This window comes from Solea solea, chromosome 10 (genome assembly GCF_958295425.1).
Source record: "Solea solea chromosome 10, fSolSol10.1, whole genome shotgun sequence".
Taxonomy (NCBI): Eukaryota; Metazoa; Chordata; class Actinopteri; order Pleuronectiformes; family Soleidae; genus Solea; species Solea solea.
In genome coordinates, this window is record NC_081143.1 from 23,854,344 (window position 1) to 23,871,133 (window position 16,790).

At 40.7% G+C, this 16,790-nt stretch overlaps 2 protein-coding genes across 2 annotated transcripts; both read right to left on the minus strand.

Annotated features, from left to right (window-relative positions):
* Positions 1-266: 266 nt before the first annotated feature.
* LOC131467474 (noggin-2-like) lies at positions 267-1,944 on the minus strand. Its single transcript, XM_058641410.1, has one exon. It carries the CDS (start codon positions 1,618-1,620, stop codon positions 766-768), a length of 855 nt encoding a protein of 284 aa, XP_058497393.1. The 5' UTR covers positions 1,621-1,944; the 3' UTR covers positions 267-765.
* Positions 1,945-2,097: 153 nt separating this feature from the next.
* LOC131467473 (target of Myb1 membrane trafficking protein-like) lies at positions 2,098-11,661 on the minus strand. Its single transcript, XM_058641409.1, has 15 exons — positions 11,453-11,661; positions 10,148-10,232; positions 9,405-9,483; positions 9,074-9,223; positions 7,787-7,921; positions 7,550-7,699; positions 6,620-6,736; positions 5,828-5,961; positions 5,645-5,687; positions 4,671-4,794; positions 4,308-4,374; positions 3,876-3,951; positions 3,732-3,791; positions 3,575-3,614; positions 2,098-2,592 (listed from the first exon to the last, which is right to left on the minus strand). Exons 1-15 carry the CDS (start codon positions 11,523-11,525, stop codon positions 2,438-2,440), a joined length of 1,488 nt encoding a protein of 495 aa, XP_058497392.1. The 5' UTR covers positions 11,526-11,661; the 3' UTR covers positions 2,098-2,437.
* Positions 11,662-16,790: the final 5,129 nt, after the last annotated feature.

Below are 16,790 nucleotides of genomic sequence, written 5' to 3' on the forward strand. Positions count from 1 at the left end.
AACACACACTCTTAAGATGAGAGCACGGTGTTATTATTCCCATTGCAATTTACCAAGGGTGCACCTGCAACACAGATCGTGCCACAGGTGCACTAAGGGTTAAAAAGCTTCAAATCAATTTCATGCAAAACAAGAGGACAGCAATATTAAAATATGTAAACTTCTTCATAATAAATAATCTGTATCACCATATGTCACACAGGGGAGAATACAAGAAGAATTAACTTCCTGCAACAAGTTTAACATTATTCACATGACACAACAGGTGGTCAAATATTTCGCTTTTATTTTGGTTTGACATTATTGCGTTGGGCGGGGTTTCTCAGAAAAACAAATTTAGACTTAAGCAGACAAACCTACAACACAGTGAAACACACTAAAACCACAGATTTATCAACTTGATACGAGTGTTGTTCATACATCAGACATTTATTTTAGGGAAAGTCTGCGACAGAAAGCTTGAAATATTAGTAGAGTAGAGGCACGGAGCAATTCATCTCTGCATATGCGCCTAACTTCGCAACCAGTTGGTTTTCAAGTGATGTTGCTAAAAGAAAATATGTTTATTATATTCTGCTCAAAGCTAGAAACATGAAAGTACTGGACCTCTGACATCGTGGCTCAAATCAACTCAAATGATATGTACATATAGACACACAGCTGCAAATGAGGATTGAAATCTGGACATGTTTGCTCAGACCAGCGGAAATGCTAAGTTTAACTAACTGATGACAGAAAGACATACATCATATTATGAAATCTGCCTCATTTACATGAACATTTACATGCCGTGACCACAGGATAAGGCACTTGGCTCCATAAACAACTTTTCACTGCCTCACTTGTCTCCTCCACGTCTGTGCTGCCATTGTTCCGCTCACTCTTCATCTCTGTAGATCCATCACCACCATCTCGGATTTCCAGGCAGTGCCAAGCCAGAATCTTTACGTGTGCGGTCTTTGCTCTCACACACTCCATCCCACTGGGAAAAGAGCAACTACCCATTCTGTCTGAGCTACCACAGTCAGTCTGCCGCAACCAGCGGGGCCAGAAAGCTGGGCCCAGATCCTTCCACTGGTAGTGCAACTCGCATGTGGCAGAGCGCACCAACCATGATCGAAAGGAACTGGCAACGTCTGGGGGCAGAGGACCGAGGTCCAGAGCTGCAGCTTCCACCTCAAGCTTCTGGTGTTGGTTTGCTGCAGCCTCTCTCAGGCTGGACTTCTCTTTGATTATGCTGTGGTTGAGTATTTGGACATCCAGGGTGTCTCCACCGTGACCCCCGGAGGTGTCAGGTGGCTGCTCCACCGACATCCAGAATGGGTCAAAAGACGATCCCAGGAGACGCAGGAGGCGAGAAGGCCGGCGATGTCTGGGTCTGGGCATCCTGTGATAATCCTCCATGTTTGTCAGCAGAGCATATGGACGCATTGACTGTGAGAAGGACGGTAGACTGGCTCTCAGCTGAAGGAAAGGTGAACCCCAGCCAGCGTCCTCCTGACCTTCAACAACTGTCACATTTGGAAGCTGATGCTGGTTTGAGGTAAATGCTTGAGGTCCATGTAGAAGGAAGGACACAGAAATCCAGCAGAGACAGACACAGTTGAGTGGTCCAGGCATGATGTTAGGTCTGGACTATGAAATCGAAGTTCACTTATAGGTTCTCCTCTGTCTGCTTCAGGAACTCTGTGTACTCAGCACCAGACATCCTTGAGCTTTTAAACAATAACATGATGACATTAAGGTCTTATCACACAAAACAGCAGACATATTATGGAAAGTGGCCAAAGAACCACCTGAGCTCCCACTTCTCATTCAAGGCTCTGATGTTTCGGCTAACTCACTAATGCAAAAACACGGCTGCTCTGGTTTTGGTTCACGCTGATGTGTTCATTACCAGAATTATAACGTTATAACGAGAACCACCCCCCCCCCCCCATGTGACAGAGCAAGCGGAAAACAATCTGACCTCGATTTGGTGGGGTTGTGGCAGCAACCTCAGATACGTGATCTTGAGAAATAATAAATAAGAGCTTTTTCACACAAAGACTGTACTTAAAAAACAGGCCTGGGGGGGAAGTCGCTTGATGGCATATGTTAGCAGGACAATGTCCTGTTTATTCTCATCGACACAAAATCAGCTGTCTCGCTCAAAGGCACGCCGTGGCATATAAAATATATATATATATTTTTAACATTATATTTAACTTTAAAAACATGTTTTTGTTTACATCTGTAGGACAATATAGTACATATCATAAATACATCCACGTGAAAACTAGATTTATGTATGTAAGTTGATCAGGCACTAGCTGTGTAGTGTCAGGTGTGTGTGTGTGTGTGTGTGTGTATACTTTCAGAGCAAACTTGACTTGGCACAGCATGTCTGTATGTTTGCCATTTGACTTCCATCCATTCCTCTTCTATATCTTTATATTCAGAGTGAAAAAAGCTGGTCATGAGAGCCGTCTGATTTTTCCTGTTGCCGGGTAGACAGCGGCAGCGGCCTGGACGCGGAGGGCGGCACAGTGTGGGGCTCCCCGTCGCTGTGGTCTGCCATCTTTGCCCGGTCCTGCAGAAACTTGTCAAATTCTGAGAAAGAGAGATAGAGAGACATTTACACGTAAAGCTTTGGTGCGAAACATCAGTTGTCACTTCCCATGTGCAGCGCGGGAATGTCTCTGGGCCACATGAGAACAAAATACGGCGATACTGATAAACACAGAGAGCGCCGCACGGAGCCGACAGGTTCAACCGGCAATGTGTGAACTCAACACTACAGCGTTAAAGTCAGAGTGAAGAGATATAACAATGTTACTTTTCCACTACATGGTCCTGGCACGGCACGGCTTTTTTTATTTTTCCACTAGCATAGTATCTGGTGCCTGGTACTTTTTTTAGTACCCGCTCTGACTGCTCTGCTCCAAGCGAGACGTGGACAGACTGCCAGTCATGAGCACGACGTCCGACACAAGAATCAAACCGAACAATGCCGAACTGTAGATCCAATTAAAAAGACTTCAAAATCCTCAAAACATGTGTTAATCTCCAACATTTAGCACTGAAATGTCTGGTGTATTAAGCGACAGCGCTGCTGAAAGGATCATACCGTTATGTAAAAGAAGTTAGGGGGCCAGACGCCGCAAACACAGCCAGTGTAGTGGTATAGTCCCAGGTTCAGAGCGACAGAGAGACGGGGGATCCAGATTTAAAAGCAAGCTTGTCGAGAAGAGTTGAATAAACAACGGAAAACCGACGGCAAAGCTCGGTGCAGGGTTGGGTTGGTTAGGTTTGGTGCAGGTTCTGTGTTAAGTTGTTCTGAGTGAGACTAAGTAAAGAGCCGTTTGGGAGTTTTAAGGGAGCCGAGCCAAAAGAAGCGAATCTTTGAAAAGAGCCGGACTTCCCATCACTATTTTTTGTTCTCAGCCACTATTTTCTGACATGTATAATATATGAAGAGGAGAAAGTCTGTATTTGCTTTATTTGGTTTTTAAACATATACATGTTTGTATGGTTAGTATGTGTGTATGGAACTCCATCTTTATGCTCAAGTGAATGGTGGCTAGTTACATACCTTCACTGGACACTCCCTCACAAACCGAGGACTGCTCTTCCTGCATTTTCCAAACACAACGGTTTTTACGTCACATCATATTTCCATCACACATACACAGTACATGGCTTATGTTTCACCATCACCACCATCATCATCATCATCATCATAGTCTTACCAGGTCACTGGGTAACCATTTGTCAATATTGTTCTGCAAAGCGTCTTGTGTCTGTGGCATCTAAGAGGAAAAAGGAATAAAGAAAGAAAATTGTAGTGTATCGTGTGCAAACAGAACATTTGTGAGTTACTGTGAAATACTCACTCCTCCTGTGACCTGCAGCCTTGTGTCCAGCGCTCCAGCGAGGCCCTCCACAGCTCCGGGGTCCTCATATCTGACACTGGACACACACATCAGGGGCGTGTTGTAATGATGTCATGTTATAGAATGAGGGAAATACACCGTGGATATTGCAAATATGATGTCTTATGTTATGTTGTCAGTTATTGCCAAAATGGTAATCCCACTTATTTTTGAGAAACACTGAGATCATTATTATGTATTATTTGTGATGTTTCACTGGTTACAGGGACAGAAATCTTTATTGCTTTTTGGACGTTTTGCAGAATGTTTAGGGGCCTCGACCCTAATTGTATATTCAAGGCTCTGCACACAAATAAACACTCGCTGCCAACTCGCCGGCACATATCATGATATGACTGTGTGTCTTTCTGTCACCGGTTAGTAAAAACTTACCATTTCCTCTGCTCAGCCAGCGAGCTGCCTCTGGTCTGAGCAAACATGTCAAACTCTTCCTCCTCTTCTGCAAAGCAGAGGGTGAACTACGTTAAGTCAAACAGGAACAGAAACAACAACACTCATAAAGAGTAATGTACAGAAAGCAGGATTTCAAACTGTCGCCAATAACACGTTCAGTATGAGCCAGAGGGAAGATAATCATCTGCTCAGCTTCTCCACAAACAACTTTGTAAACAACATCACATGGTACGTAACCATAAAACCACAGTTTTCTCTTAAACATTTCCTGCCTAGGTGACGTCGCCATTACGGTTCAGATTCATTACATTAAATATCTTTTACTTTCACAACTGAACTCACTGGGGTTGGGCGACTGCCTCTGACCGGCCGCGGTGCTGACTGCTGGTTGGCTGGTTGTTGTGATGATGGCAGGTTCAGGATCACGACTGCGGTCGGCGAGGCTAGGAGTGCTGGAGGAATTCTGCTGAGAGGAGGGAGGACACACATCACAGCTGGTGTCACACTGAACTACTCTTTTATGCCGCTTTTCCACTACATGGTCCCTGCACGACTTGCCTCACCACAGCACGGTTATTTTGCTTTTCCATTAGCGATAGTACCTGGTACATGTTTGAGCACCTGCTCTGGCGAGGTTCCAAGGGAGCTGATCCAATTTGATTCTTGTCCAACACAAGAATCAAACTGAACAATGCCGCACTGTAGATCAATTAAAAAGACTTAATCCTGAAATCCTGAAAAAATGCGTTAATCTCCAACAATTACCAGGGAAATGTTTAAAATCTCAATATTTAACAGAGGAGTCTGGTGTATTTAACGACCGCTGCTGTATTTCAGTTCAGTGACTGTAAGATAGAGTCTGTGCTCCGGTCACGCAGGAAGTACTGAACTAATGTCAAACGATTCAAATATTTAATTGCGATTAATCGCATTAATGTCATAGTTAACTCGCATTTTTAATGTTAATGCTCTTATCAACATAGAAAAGTGGATGGGCTTGCTTTGTGCAAACACGTTAATCTGACGGCACCATAATTAACTGATTCTAATGATTCAGTATAGCGAAAATAACTGCTTTACAAGTCACTCGTCACTAGTTTGTGTGTGTGTGTCGCGTGTAAAACAAAGTCACGGCAGCCGTGCTGTGATGACTCCGCCCACGTTGAGGAGGTACTATATTGTCATGGAAAACCAACCAAACGAGTCGAGCCATGCCGTGCCGAGGAGAGGCGAGGTGAGCGGGGACCATGTAATGGAAAAGTGGCATAACAGTATAGCTTTCATTATTCCATAAAAAATAGAAAGGTCTGTCATACCTGTGACGTATTTGTACTTTGTGCCTTGTTGAGTCTTTCAAACCTAAAACACAACAAGAAAAAACAAGAAAAACAAGAAAACTTTCTTATGAACAAAGTTAAAAGTTAAAACTGTAGTGCCTAACCTTTAAATATAAACAAGTGAAACAGTGTTCCAAAACAAAAAACAACACAGCAACACACCTCTCATAGCGAATGAAGGCGTTGTTGAGGTCGTCATTGATCACGAGAAGCTCTTCAATAAATCCTTCATCCAGCAGCTGTGGAATCAGTTCCACCACCCGAGTCTGCATGCTCCTGCACACAGAGTACAGCTGCTGCTTGGGCAGAGGCAGGAGAGAACAGTCAGTTTTCCCTATGATCCTGCTTATCCATCCTTTTTCCCTCATCGTGTTACATCTGCTTTTCACATCAGTTACACTAAAATCCCCACCTTTTTTTCTCTCTTTTTTTTTATGACAAAAATGCAACTTGGAACCAGGGTTTGAAATCAGTACAGGCAGAATAAGCAAAACACAACCAAGGAAAAGAAGTGTAAAAATGGTGTCATTTATTGTAATTTATTTGACATTAGAAGTGAAGAGTTTGCCGTAAAGCCTTGCAAAGGTTGAGCTAAATAATAATCGCCTTTTATAATAATATTATTATTATAATAGGCAAATGTCTGCCCATTAGCTTATGCTATTCAAGCCTTTACAACTTTTCTCATATAATAATGTAGATCATTAAATTTGCATTTGATTATATTCAGATTCAGATTATGTTATTTTTTGTGTGTTTGCATGTGTGTGTGTGTGTTTTCTGCGGGTTGTGTGTCTCTATGTGTCCAGGGTGTGACCCCGCCTTTCGCCCTATGTCAGCTGAGATTGGCACAGCACCCACCGTGCAACCCTCGTGTGGAGGATAAAGCGGTAGAAGATGGATGGATGGATGGATGGACGGACGTATGAATAATTATAGAACTATAGTCCAAACCTTTAGCAGCTCTGTGTCATCAGGCTGACTCTGTCCAGGTACGAGCTCATTGAGCATTTCAGACATGACCGTCAGATTCCCCTTCACCAGTGACAGCTCACTACGCAGCTTCTGTTCCTGGATTAAATACAGACACACACAAACACGTCGGTTTTACTTAAAATTAGTTTCTAGTCACAGTCGGACCAGTGATACATTGTTGTTACGTTAACGCTGCAATACTGGGCAACAATGCACGTATATTTAAATATTTAAATTTAAATCTTAAATTGATTAACAATATATTAATCTGTCCTTTTTTCTTAAAAAGACACTTTGGGTTTAAGGTATTTTGTGGTTAACGTGATAGTTGACTTGATCATTTGTTGCTTTCTGTTTCCATGTGCCCATACTGAATTAGGTAAATGGGCTTTTTGTTCATTCTGCACCTGATGCATTGAATATGTTGCAGAATGAAACTGAGTTTATTTCAATGAACGCTTTCAAATCCAAACTGAGAGTTCTTGAAGCCGACTCTGCAACATGCACTTGTTTTTCATAATGTGCTTGTAAATTTAATGTGGACTCTTTTTATTTGTTTTCTGCTTGTGTTTTAACTGTGTACATTTGTAACTGTTGAGTAGTTCATGTTTTTTGAAGTGTGGTTTTTTAAGTTACTGAGAAATATGACAGCGGAATGATGTGATACTTAAAAAGAAAAAAGGAAAAACATATATCCCTTTTCATCATTTTCTCCCATTTTCTTAATCTTCCAGATTATTAAAACAGATATTAGTTGAACTCTTAGAACTCAAGCCTAAGTCAGCAGATGCAGAGCATCACCACAACATACCACTCTGTATTTTTCCTTTTCATCATTTCATCATCAGCCTGACCCAGTTTTCTGGGTCTAAACCTCATTAGCGGATGTGACGTGTGATTAGACGGCACCTGTTCTGCAGAGAGCGCCGCCGGTCGCTCGCTGTCCTGAGGTGGAGGCGAGGTGATCTGAACGTTTGCTGCTGGCAGAGCTTGTGGTTGTGACTGATGTGAGGGAGGAGCGACAGCAGAGGAATCAGGGGCTTCGTTCTCTGGGATACTCTGTGGAATAAAGTCATAGAGGACACAGTGAAAACATGCGCTTTGTCTTCCTGCGGTTCTTTTTTGAAAGTCATCAGACAGTCTCACCCTGTTTGGAGTGTGGATGGGTGACAGAGCGTCCAGGTCTGTCATGGGGAACTCCAGACCTCGCCTCCTGAGGTCGTCGTACACATGCACCACCCCGGTCAAAGACGGAGAGTTGCGAAATGCATCGGCCCATGACTGCACAAGGGAGGGAGGCACGACATATGATGAACTCTAATGACACTGACTGACTCCAGTCCAAACAACAGTGTATGATACTGTGTGTGACGAGGACACGGAAGACGGCAAGACAAACTCACGAAATAGTGTCGTACTCGAGAAAACAAGAGAAGAAAACACATCGCTGAATTCTCTAATGCTCACAAAGGTGAAGACAGTTAAGTTAAAACACACACAGAAAATGACTTAATTAAAATAAAACAACTGAATAGTGCCAGCAATTATTAAGTAATTCATTGTTTGATTTTGTGTTTTTAATCAAAAACAAGCTCAACAACAATAGGGTCTGGAGAAATATGACAGGCCTTCCTGACTCTTTTCTCCCTCTTAAAGTTTTATATGCTCTAATCCAGTGGTCACCAACGTGGTGCCCGTGGGCACTTGGTAGCCCGCGAGCAGCCAGCGAGGTGCCCATGGGCTCATTTCACTTCACCTCACTTGCATGTATCCAAATGATCACTGAGTAAAATGTCCTGATATTATTTATAAAAACTGTGATAATCATTAGGAGTAAGCACTGGATTTAATGTGTATGCAATTAAATGCATAATATTCATCATTTCAATGGTAAATTGCATAAAATGTTAATATGGTAGCCCTCCATATTATTCTCTACCCTTCAGGTAGCTCTCGGTCTCAAAAAGGTTGGTGACCCCTGCTCTAATCCATGCTTTTATAACATCTCAGCTGGATTATTGTAATTCCCTGTATGTTGGTTTAGACCTTTTGACAGGAAACTGTGTTTGCGCGTTTTTGGATTGATTTTAAAAATGTTATTGTTTGGTTTTTAAAGCTCTTAACGGTTTGGCACCATCTTACGTCTCAGAACTCCTTGTTCTACGCGCTCCATCCCGAATAACAGGCGGATTTTAGATGTGCCAAAATCCAGACTAAAATCCCAAACTTTGGAGCGAGTATAATCTTAAATCTCCACCATTGAACATTTTAAATCACTTTTAAAGACCCACGTCTTCTCTTTGGCCAGGATAAGAATAGTCAAACCGGACACTTCTATCTTGATTTTATCATGTTATTTAATGTTATTATGTTACTATTGTTTTACTTTGACGTTTTATATAGTAAAGTGTCTATGCGATAACGTCCACTCACCTGTATGAGGCTGAGAACCCGGTCATGCAGGGCTGTGGGTGGGTTATACTTGGGCAGAATGGAACGAACCAGAACCCCTTCGATAAACTCCTGTGACGCCACCAGGACGTGGAAGCGGTGGCCGCAGTTCTTCACACAGGCCTCAAGAACCTGCGCGGCAAAAGAAAATCATTTTATCTGGTTTCACATTTACTTCAAAATCAGTTTTCTTACACAGCAAGAGGCATTCAGGCCCTTCAAAGTACATTCTCATGCCCTGCGGTCCTCATTTCATGAAAGAATGAAGAAGACATATAAATACAGTATTAATAGCCTGAAGCACATAACTCACAGTGAGAGCCAACATGATCTCACTGAAGTTCTTGTTTCCGACGATCCTCTTCTTGATCGCTTTGACTGCATCCCTGGGGCTGGTGGGACAAAAAAGAAACGTATTTTTTCGTTTTTTATCACTTGTTTGTCCATTTCACCCCCTCATGCAACTTAAAACAAAAACCAAACAGTAGCAACACTGTTGTCGCTGTCGCAGCAGCAGCAGCAGCAGCAGTAATGCAAAAGGAAACAACCAAACCATACAGGAAGAGACTGTGATGCAAAAATAAATCACAGAGGCCTCGATAATTGCGCTCTGTCCTAATTACTCTGACAGGTTAAGCAGGACGCACCAGATGCTCGGATTATTATAAACTTAATCACGCATCATCTGCGCCTTTGATTTATCTCTTTTAACCCGTAATCATTAGTGCGTTTACATGCATGTTGAAAGGCTTGTATCAAGACATGAAATGTCCTCACAAAGACAGGTTTTTGCGTTTTTTAAGACCTTTCAAATATATAAATATAATAAGTACACTTGGCTAGTGGGCTACGTGATCCTCCTGGAGCTTCTCGTCTATGGAAGCGTATTGCAACAAGCTTCCGTTGGATGTGTTGAGGATCAAAAAATAAGCAAATCTCGTAAAAACAGAGCCTTTTAAAAAACTATCTTAGTTGAATGCAATACGCTGTAATTCTGTGTTGTACTCAATGGGATAAACTGTATAAATAAATGTCAGTTTTCACTGGCATCCTTACCCCTCATCCGTCTCATTGATGATGTCACAGATCTCTATGTTGAGGCCCCAGTCCTCTGTCTGCAGAGAGCCGCTGGTTGCTCGCTCTGTCCACGGAGAAAGTTACAGGAATGTGATATTACATATTACTGATGTGGGAACAGACGCTAATCAATTATAATAATAATCACACAAACTGTTACAATAACCAGTGTTTTTTTGTTTTTTTTGATGAGCTATCTTCAGCCCCCAAAATAAAACCAAATAATTTGAGCTCAGCACTATTAAGATATCGACATATTATCTTTAGATATCTAGATGTCTTTAATTCTCCATACAGCTACAGTATAGGGGGGGGGGCCGAGGTGATCAGTGGGGGCCCAAAGCAGCCCACTTATTAGTTCTTGCATGCCTTGAGCCGGCTGTGTGTGCTTGAGATGATCTCACTGCTGGTTCAGAAAATAGGTTTTCAACTCTGACACAGACTGTGGTTGAGCCAGCTTTCTTTGCACTGCAACCCTCACAGGCTCCTCATAATCTCCGTCATTCCTTTTCACCAACATACTCCCCTCTCTTCCTCCTCCTCCTCCTCCTCCCTGCTGCTCCCCAACCTTCACTGTTGCTTTTCTAATCCCATCCACCCCACCCCTCCTCTCCTCCTCTCCTCTCCTCCCTCCACTGCATGTGACTGTCAGCTGCTTCTGTTCTCTTTCGACTCTGAAGTAGCTGACATTTATGTGTGAGAAGAGAGAAAAGGGATGAGAGCATAAAGCATAAGGAAGCTAGAGGTCATGAGAGAGTGTGTGTGTGTGTGTGTGTGTAGTATTGTCTCTGACTCATCACTGTCCATCTTCTCTTGGTTTCACTGTTGCTTCAGTGTATCAGTTTGACTTATTCCGCCATTTTGAGGATTTTGAAAACGTGTAAAAGTGACTTTTACTCTTAGCGCATATAAAGCTGTGCAACTTTTCTCAACACACATCTGTGACTCTGAGGAAGTGAGAGGAAACATCAGGCGTCTCCCCCTATTCGCAACACGAGCTGTCACTCAAAATAAAGTGGCCAATCGCACGCGAGGGTGTAGACGCTAAGTCCCGCCTCTTTTTGTTCATTGGCTCTGGACGCTTTGTTTTTTTAACGTTTCTGTCAAATTTGGAGCTTATTATCATTATTGATGTTAGACATTTTTTAGAAAACTTTAGAAAAAGAATTTCAGTTTTAAAATATAATATAAATAACACACGTGATGTCAAATGAATCAAACGCGGCACAAACTCCCGATTTAATAAAGTAAATAGCAAGTTTTCGAAAGCAACAGCTGACTTACCGATTCTCTGACCGACGGGCGTTGAAAAGGAGTTTCCTATGAGGAACTCTATTGTCTCCCCGATTGAAAACATGCTCGCAAATTTCCGGGTGTCCAATCTGTGTTAAAAATAATTTCGCAAATGTTGAGAACAAACGGTGTCGCTTCCTGATCGCTCCGTGTGTGTGTGTGTGTGTGTGTGATGGTACAGAGGCGCACGCGCTGGCCCTGTGCTGCGCGGTCACGTGAAAACAAACAGAGTCAGGAAACAGCAGCAGACACTTGAACGCATCATCACATCCACCCACACACACACAAGAAATGCTCATCTAGAGCTGCAACTAACGATTATTTTCATAATCGATTAAGCTGTCGATTACTTTTTCGAGTAATCGTTTGGTCCATAAAATGTTGAAAACTGTTGATCAGTGTTTGTCAAACGTGGAAATGATGAAGTTCTCAAATGTCTTGTTTTGGTCAACAAATCAAAATGGGGCAAAGAAACCAGAAAATATAAGCTAAAACAATCAGAAATCCTGTTTTAATGACGAAAAAAGCTTCAAAGCTTGACAATCAATTAAGTGAACGATAAATAATCGAGTAATTGTTTCAGCTCTTATTCTCACATTAGTTTGTGTCATTAAACAGGTGATTAGGTAAAAATTAATAAATGAATACATCTATATATAGTTATTATACTTTTGTTCTGTTTATTTATTTAAAAGGGACAGTGTACATTAGATTAGATTAGATTTATTGTCTGTCCAAATCTGTTACAGAATTTTTTTCTTTGACCTGCCTGCAACAATAAAATAAAAAACAGTACATTCAACACTCTCAAGACACATTCACACTCACAAAATAAATAGAATAGAATAGAATAGAACAGAATAGAAATACTTTATTCATCCCCAAGGGGAAATTGTTTTAACATAGCAGCAATACAAACAAATGAGGAAACACAGTTAAAAGAACAACAGCGACAGATAAAATCATGTGCGGTGTGATGGCTGTTTGATTTTGTTCAGGGTTGATGGATTTTGATTTCAACATTTTAATTTAACCCATAAATGTAAATCTAAAAGAAAAAGAGTAAGCAGTTGAGCTCATTTTCATCTGTAGTCCCTTGGCAGGTCAACACAACAACATACAATACAATACAAGACAATACCGGTGTTACGATGCTATAATAACACAAGTACTATCATGGTTAGGTCTTATCAAGAAGCAGCACGTAGATATGGTATGTTGGTTATTTATGATTGCTTTGTTTGGTTAATTTAAAAAAGTTTTTTAAAAACTGAATAGTTTGTACTTTCTCTTTCTACTCCAATAGTTTTGCCTAAATTTGCCCAAACTTAGTACGTCTGTACTGTACAACACACTCTGTTGTTGGCGTTGTTGCACGAAGAAACTAGTTTTTTTAAGTTTTTGTTGTGTTTTTTTTTTAAAAAACTTAATTACTAGAAGAAACTTACTCAGTGAAGGATACTGTATATATGTTCTGTAGTTGTGCATAATCGACACTTGGTGGCAGCATTTAATGTAAAAGGCGTTGTAGGAGAACATACTGTACTTCCTCAGATTGAAACATGTGATTCCAGAGCTTTTTTTTTAGTCTGCTTTTAAGAATAGCTCTGTGATCATTTGACCCCCCTCTAATAACGTCTAATCTCTAATTATGGAAACCAAATTATGTGGTTTCAATAGAAGTGATGTTGTCTCAAGATTGATGTGAGAGAAAGGCTTCCTTCACCAGCTACTGACTTCATGTTTGAACATGTACATAGAAAACATGTGTCCTCCTGCTGCTGCTTACAGCCAGAGGTGGAAAGAGTACTGAAATATTCTACTCTAATGAGTTAAAGTACCACTATTTTAACATTGTTCTTAAGTACAAGTTAAAGTAATGGTCTAAAAATGTACTCAAGTTAAAGTGAAAAATTAGCTTGTTTGAAATTTACTCAGAGTAAAACTTACTTTTACTTTTACTTTTTTCTTTCTTGTGTCTTGTAAAAAAGGACAAGGGGACACAAATCTCACATGAATTGTTTTATTTAAAGGAAAACCTTTACAAATTAAAGTGCTGATAAAATAAAATATGTAAACACATAATATATCAGTCAACATGGGTCAAAGGTCACAAACGCTTTAACTTTCTCACTTACTCAGGGACCTTAATTAACGCCAATTCACCTATCCTCATCATTCACCTGTCCTCATCATTCATTCACTTACCACTTTCAAGGTTCTGGTGTGTGATAATGGATATGATTTAAAGTGTAGTGAAGTACAGTACTTCCAAAAAAACCTACTTAAGTAAAAGTAAAATTACAGACTTTAAAACATTTCTCCCAGAAAGTACACAAAAAACCTACCTAGTTACAGTAACGCGAGTAAATGTAATTCATTACTTTCCACCTCTGTCTTAAAATGCATGTCACGCAGTCTGACTGGACTGACAGAAGGTGCTTTATTTGCAGCTTTAAAATCTAAACATTTTTTTGATGGGTTCCTGGCTTGTAATAAGGAGAATGGTCTCTTTCTTTCCCATTCGGCACCTGAAGCTCGGTGATGAAGTAGAAACAGTTTGTATAACTAATGATAGTTAATGACTTAAACTGCTAGAATCAGGCCCAGCAAGTTCAAGAATAAAATTAAAATGGCCGACTTCCTGTTGAGATGAGGCCATGGTTCCTATCAGCTTTTTTGGCGATAACATCATCCCACCAAGTTTCAGGAAAATTGGGTGGAACTCAACTTTGGCTCTGTTTTCACCTTAGGGAGCGAGTCCAGGCACTATGCCAATTTTAAGACTTTTAAGCACGATAACTCAAAAAAGGCCGCAATGACACGGAATAATAATAATAATAATAACCTGAAGGATAACAAAAGGTTTGTGCGAGGAGCCAAACCTCGGCCCTTGCCCCTTGCTCGGGCCCTCATAATTATAAAATACAGTTTCTCCCCTGTCTTCTGTTCAGGATTTGTGGAGTACCACTGACAGAGACAGGGGGAGACAGAGAGCACCTCCATGTTTGTGTACAACATGTCGTTAAACTGCGACCAAAAGTGGTGAAAATGTCACTTCTCTACATGTTTGTCATACCAGAGCATTTATGTTTATATTCCACTTTAAAGGTTGTGGGTTTGATTCTCTGCTCTTTGCTGGCCTAAATGCCGATGTGTCCTTGGGCAAGATTTCAAGATTCAAGATTCAAGAGTTTTATTTGTCACATGCATTGTTACACTCACGTATCCCACAGTGAAATGTAACCCTGAGTCGCTCTAAGACTGTAAACATCATTTTATTTTATTTTATTTTTATTTGACCTTTATTTTACCAGATAAAATGTTTGAGAACCAGTTCTCATTTTTACAAACATGACCTGGCCAAGATGTCCCAGTAGAAATAAATACATAAACACATAGATACTTACTGTATAAACATATAAAGGTACAACAAATAAAAAAATACATACAAGAATATAAAGAAATATAAATACAAGTAAATATATATTAAGAAACTATATTGAATACTCTAGTATGTACAGACTATAAATCTGTATCTATTCACATATATATATGTACAGCACGGTTATTTTGCATTTCCACTAGCGATAGTACCTGATACCTGGTACTTGTCTTAGTACCTGCTCTGGCGAGGTTCCAAGCGAGCTGAGGCGATACTATGCGTGACGTCGCCAGACTGCCGGAGACGTCCGACACAAGAATCAAGCCGAACAATGCCGAACTGTAGATCAGTTAAAAATACTTAACAATCCTAAAAACATGGGTTAATCTCCAACAATTACCAGGGAAATATCTAAAATCTCAATATTTGACTGAGGAGTCTGGTGTATTTAGTGACAGCACTGCTGATCTCGTGTAAAACAACCTAAACCTAAAACAAAGTCACAGCAGTTTCATGCAGCCAGGCAGTGATGACTCCGCCCACGTTGAGAAGGTACTAGTTTTGTAGTGGAAAACCAACCTGAACTGAGGCAAGTTAGGACCATAAGTGGAAAAGGGGCTATAGTGTGATAGAAAATGTGTTACATATAGATGAATGGCGTGAGTGAATGGGTGTGAATGTCAAAAACTGCAGTGTAAAGCGCTCACTATGATGAGTGGTCATCAAGACTGGAAAAGTGCCATATAAATACAGGCCATTTACCATTTAACCATTATAATTTGGTAATGTGGTAAGTAACACATTTTCATGTTCACAAAAGATATTTTTACTTTAACTTTAAAAGTACATTGGAGTGGATTTTTGTGCCGTTGTTGGTTAATTGTTGGTTAGCGCTGGTTAGCTCCACTATAATATTTGCCAGTTATTGTCACGCAACTAAACACAATCGGCAACTATTCGACCGGAGCTAAGCTAGAGCTAGCATTCATTTTCCAGGTGCAGCTACTTCTCTTATATAGTCCCACTCAGCGTTTTATGGCTTGTTTAGATCTAGAGAGTGAGATTAAAACGCCCAGAGGGAACGCAGCGTTATTATGTGGCCATGAAGACAAGAAAAAACAGTTTGTTATCTCTTTTCTCCAGGCCGTACAGCCAAACATAATGCGGCAACTTAGAAACCCTTGCGCCATTGTACACACAATAAGAGGCTCTGTGTCAGGGATCTGAGGCCAGTGGCATTCATGTTTCCTGAAAATACATTAGCTCGCAGCGCATGCAACAGCTGTGTTGCCCAAAACCACAGAGAGGAACTGTCTTCTTCTTTAAGAGTGTTTATTCATGATTGGGTAAAGATTGGGAGTCAAATGAAACTTAATTATGAAAAGTATGTGTGGGTTGTAGATAAATGACACATAACAAGCAGGTTTATTTCATGCAGGAGTCACCATACAGTAAATGGTATAACCATGTTAATAATCTGAATACTTACATACTGATGATTAGTGTGCAAATAACACACCCTGTGTCTCTATGTGTGTGTGTTCTTGTATGGGTATCTTTCTGAGGACCAAAAAAAACGTATATACTTAAGGAAGTGAGGACATTTTTGGCTAGTCCTTACATTCTGACACACCTATAAATGGCTTTTTCAGGGTTAAGACCTGGTTTTAGGGTTAGAATTATGTTTATTTAGGTAACAAAGGGTAAAGGTTAGGGTAAGGCACTGGTTAAGGTTGGTTAAGGTTAAAGTTGATGGTTGATGGTTGATGGGGGTTGATGGTTAAGGTTAGGTTAAGGGGTGAGAGAATGTATTATGTCTATGAATGATATACAAACGTGTGTACCTTCATAAGGATGTTATTCATAAGCTGGTCCTCACAAACTTTTTGAGGGTTAAGACTTGGTTTTAGGGCTAGAAATAGGTTTAGGTTAGGTTAGGGTTAG

What these genes read in the sequence shown, in the direction of transcription:
- LOC131467474 (XM_058641410.1), bottom strand. Translation starts at nt 1,620, where the DNA reads ATGCCTGGACCACTCAACTGTGTCTGTCTCTGCTGGATTTCTGTGTCC.
- LOC131467473 (XM_058641409.1), bottom strand. Translation starts at nt 11,525, where the DNA reads ATGTTTTCAATCGGGGAGACAATAGAGTTCCTCATAGGAAACTCCTTT. An exon ending in CGGCGCTCTCTGCAGAACAG is followed by an intron (nt 6,737 to 7,549) that starts GTGCCGTCTAAT and finishes TATTTAATCCAG; the next exon opens with GAACAGAAGCTGCGTAGTGA. An exon ending in AAAGTACAAATACGTCACAG is followed by an intron (nt 4,795 to 5,644) that starts GTATGACAGACC and finishes CCCTCCTCTCAG; the next exon opens with CAGAATTCCTCCAGCACTCC.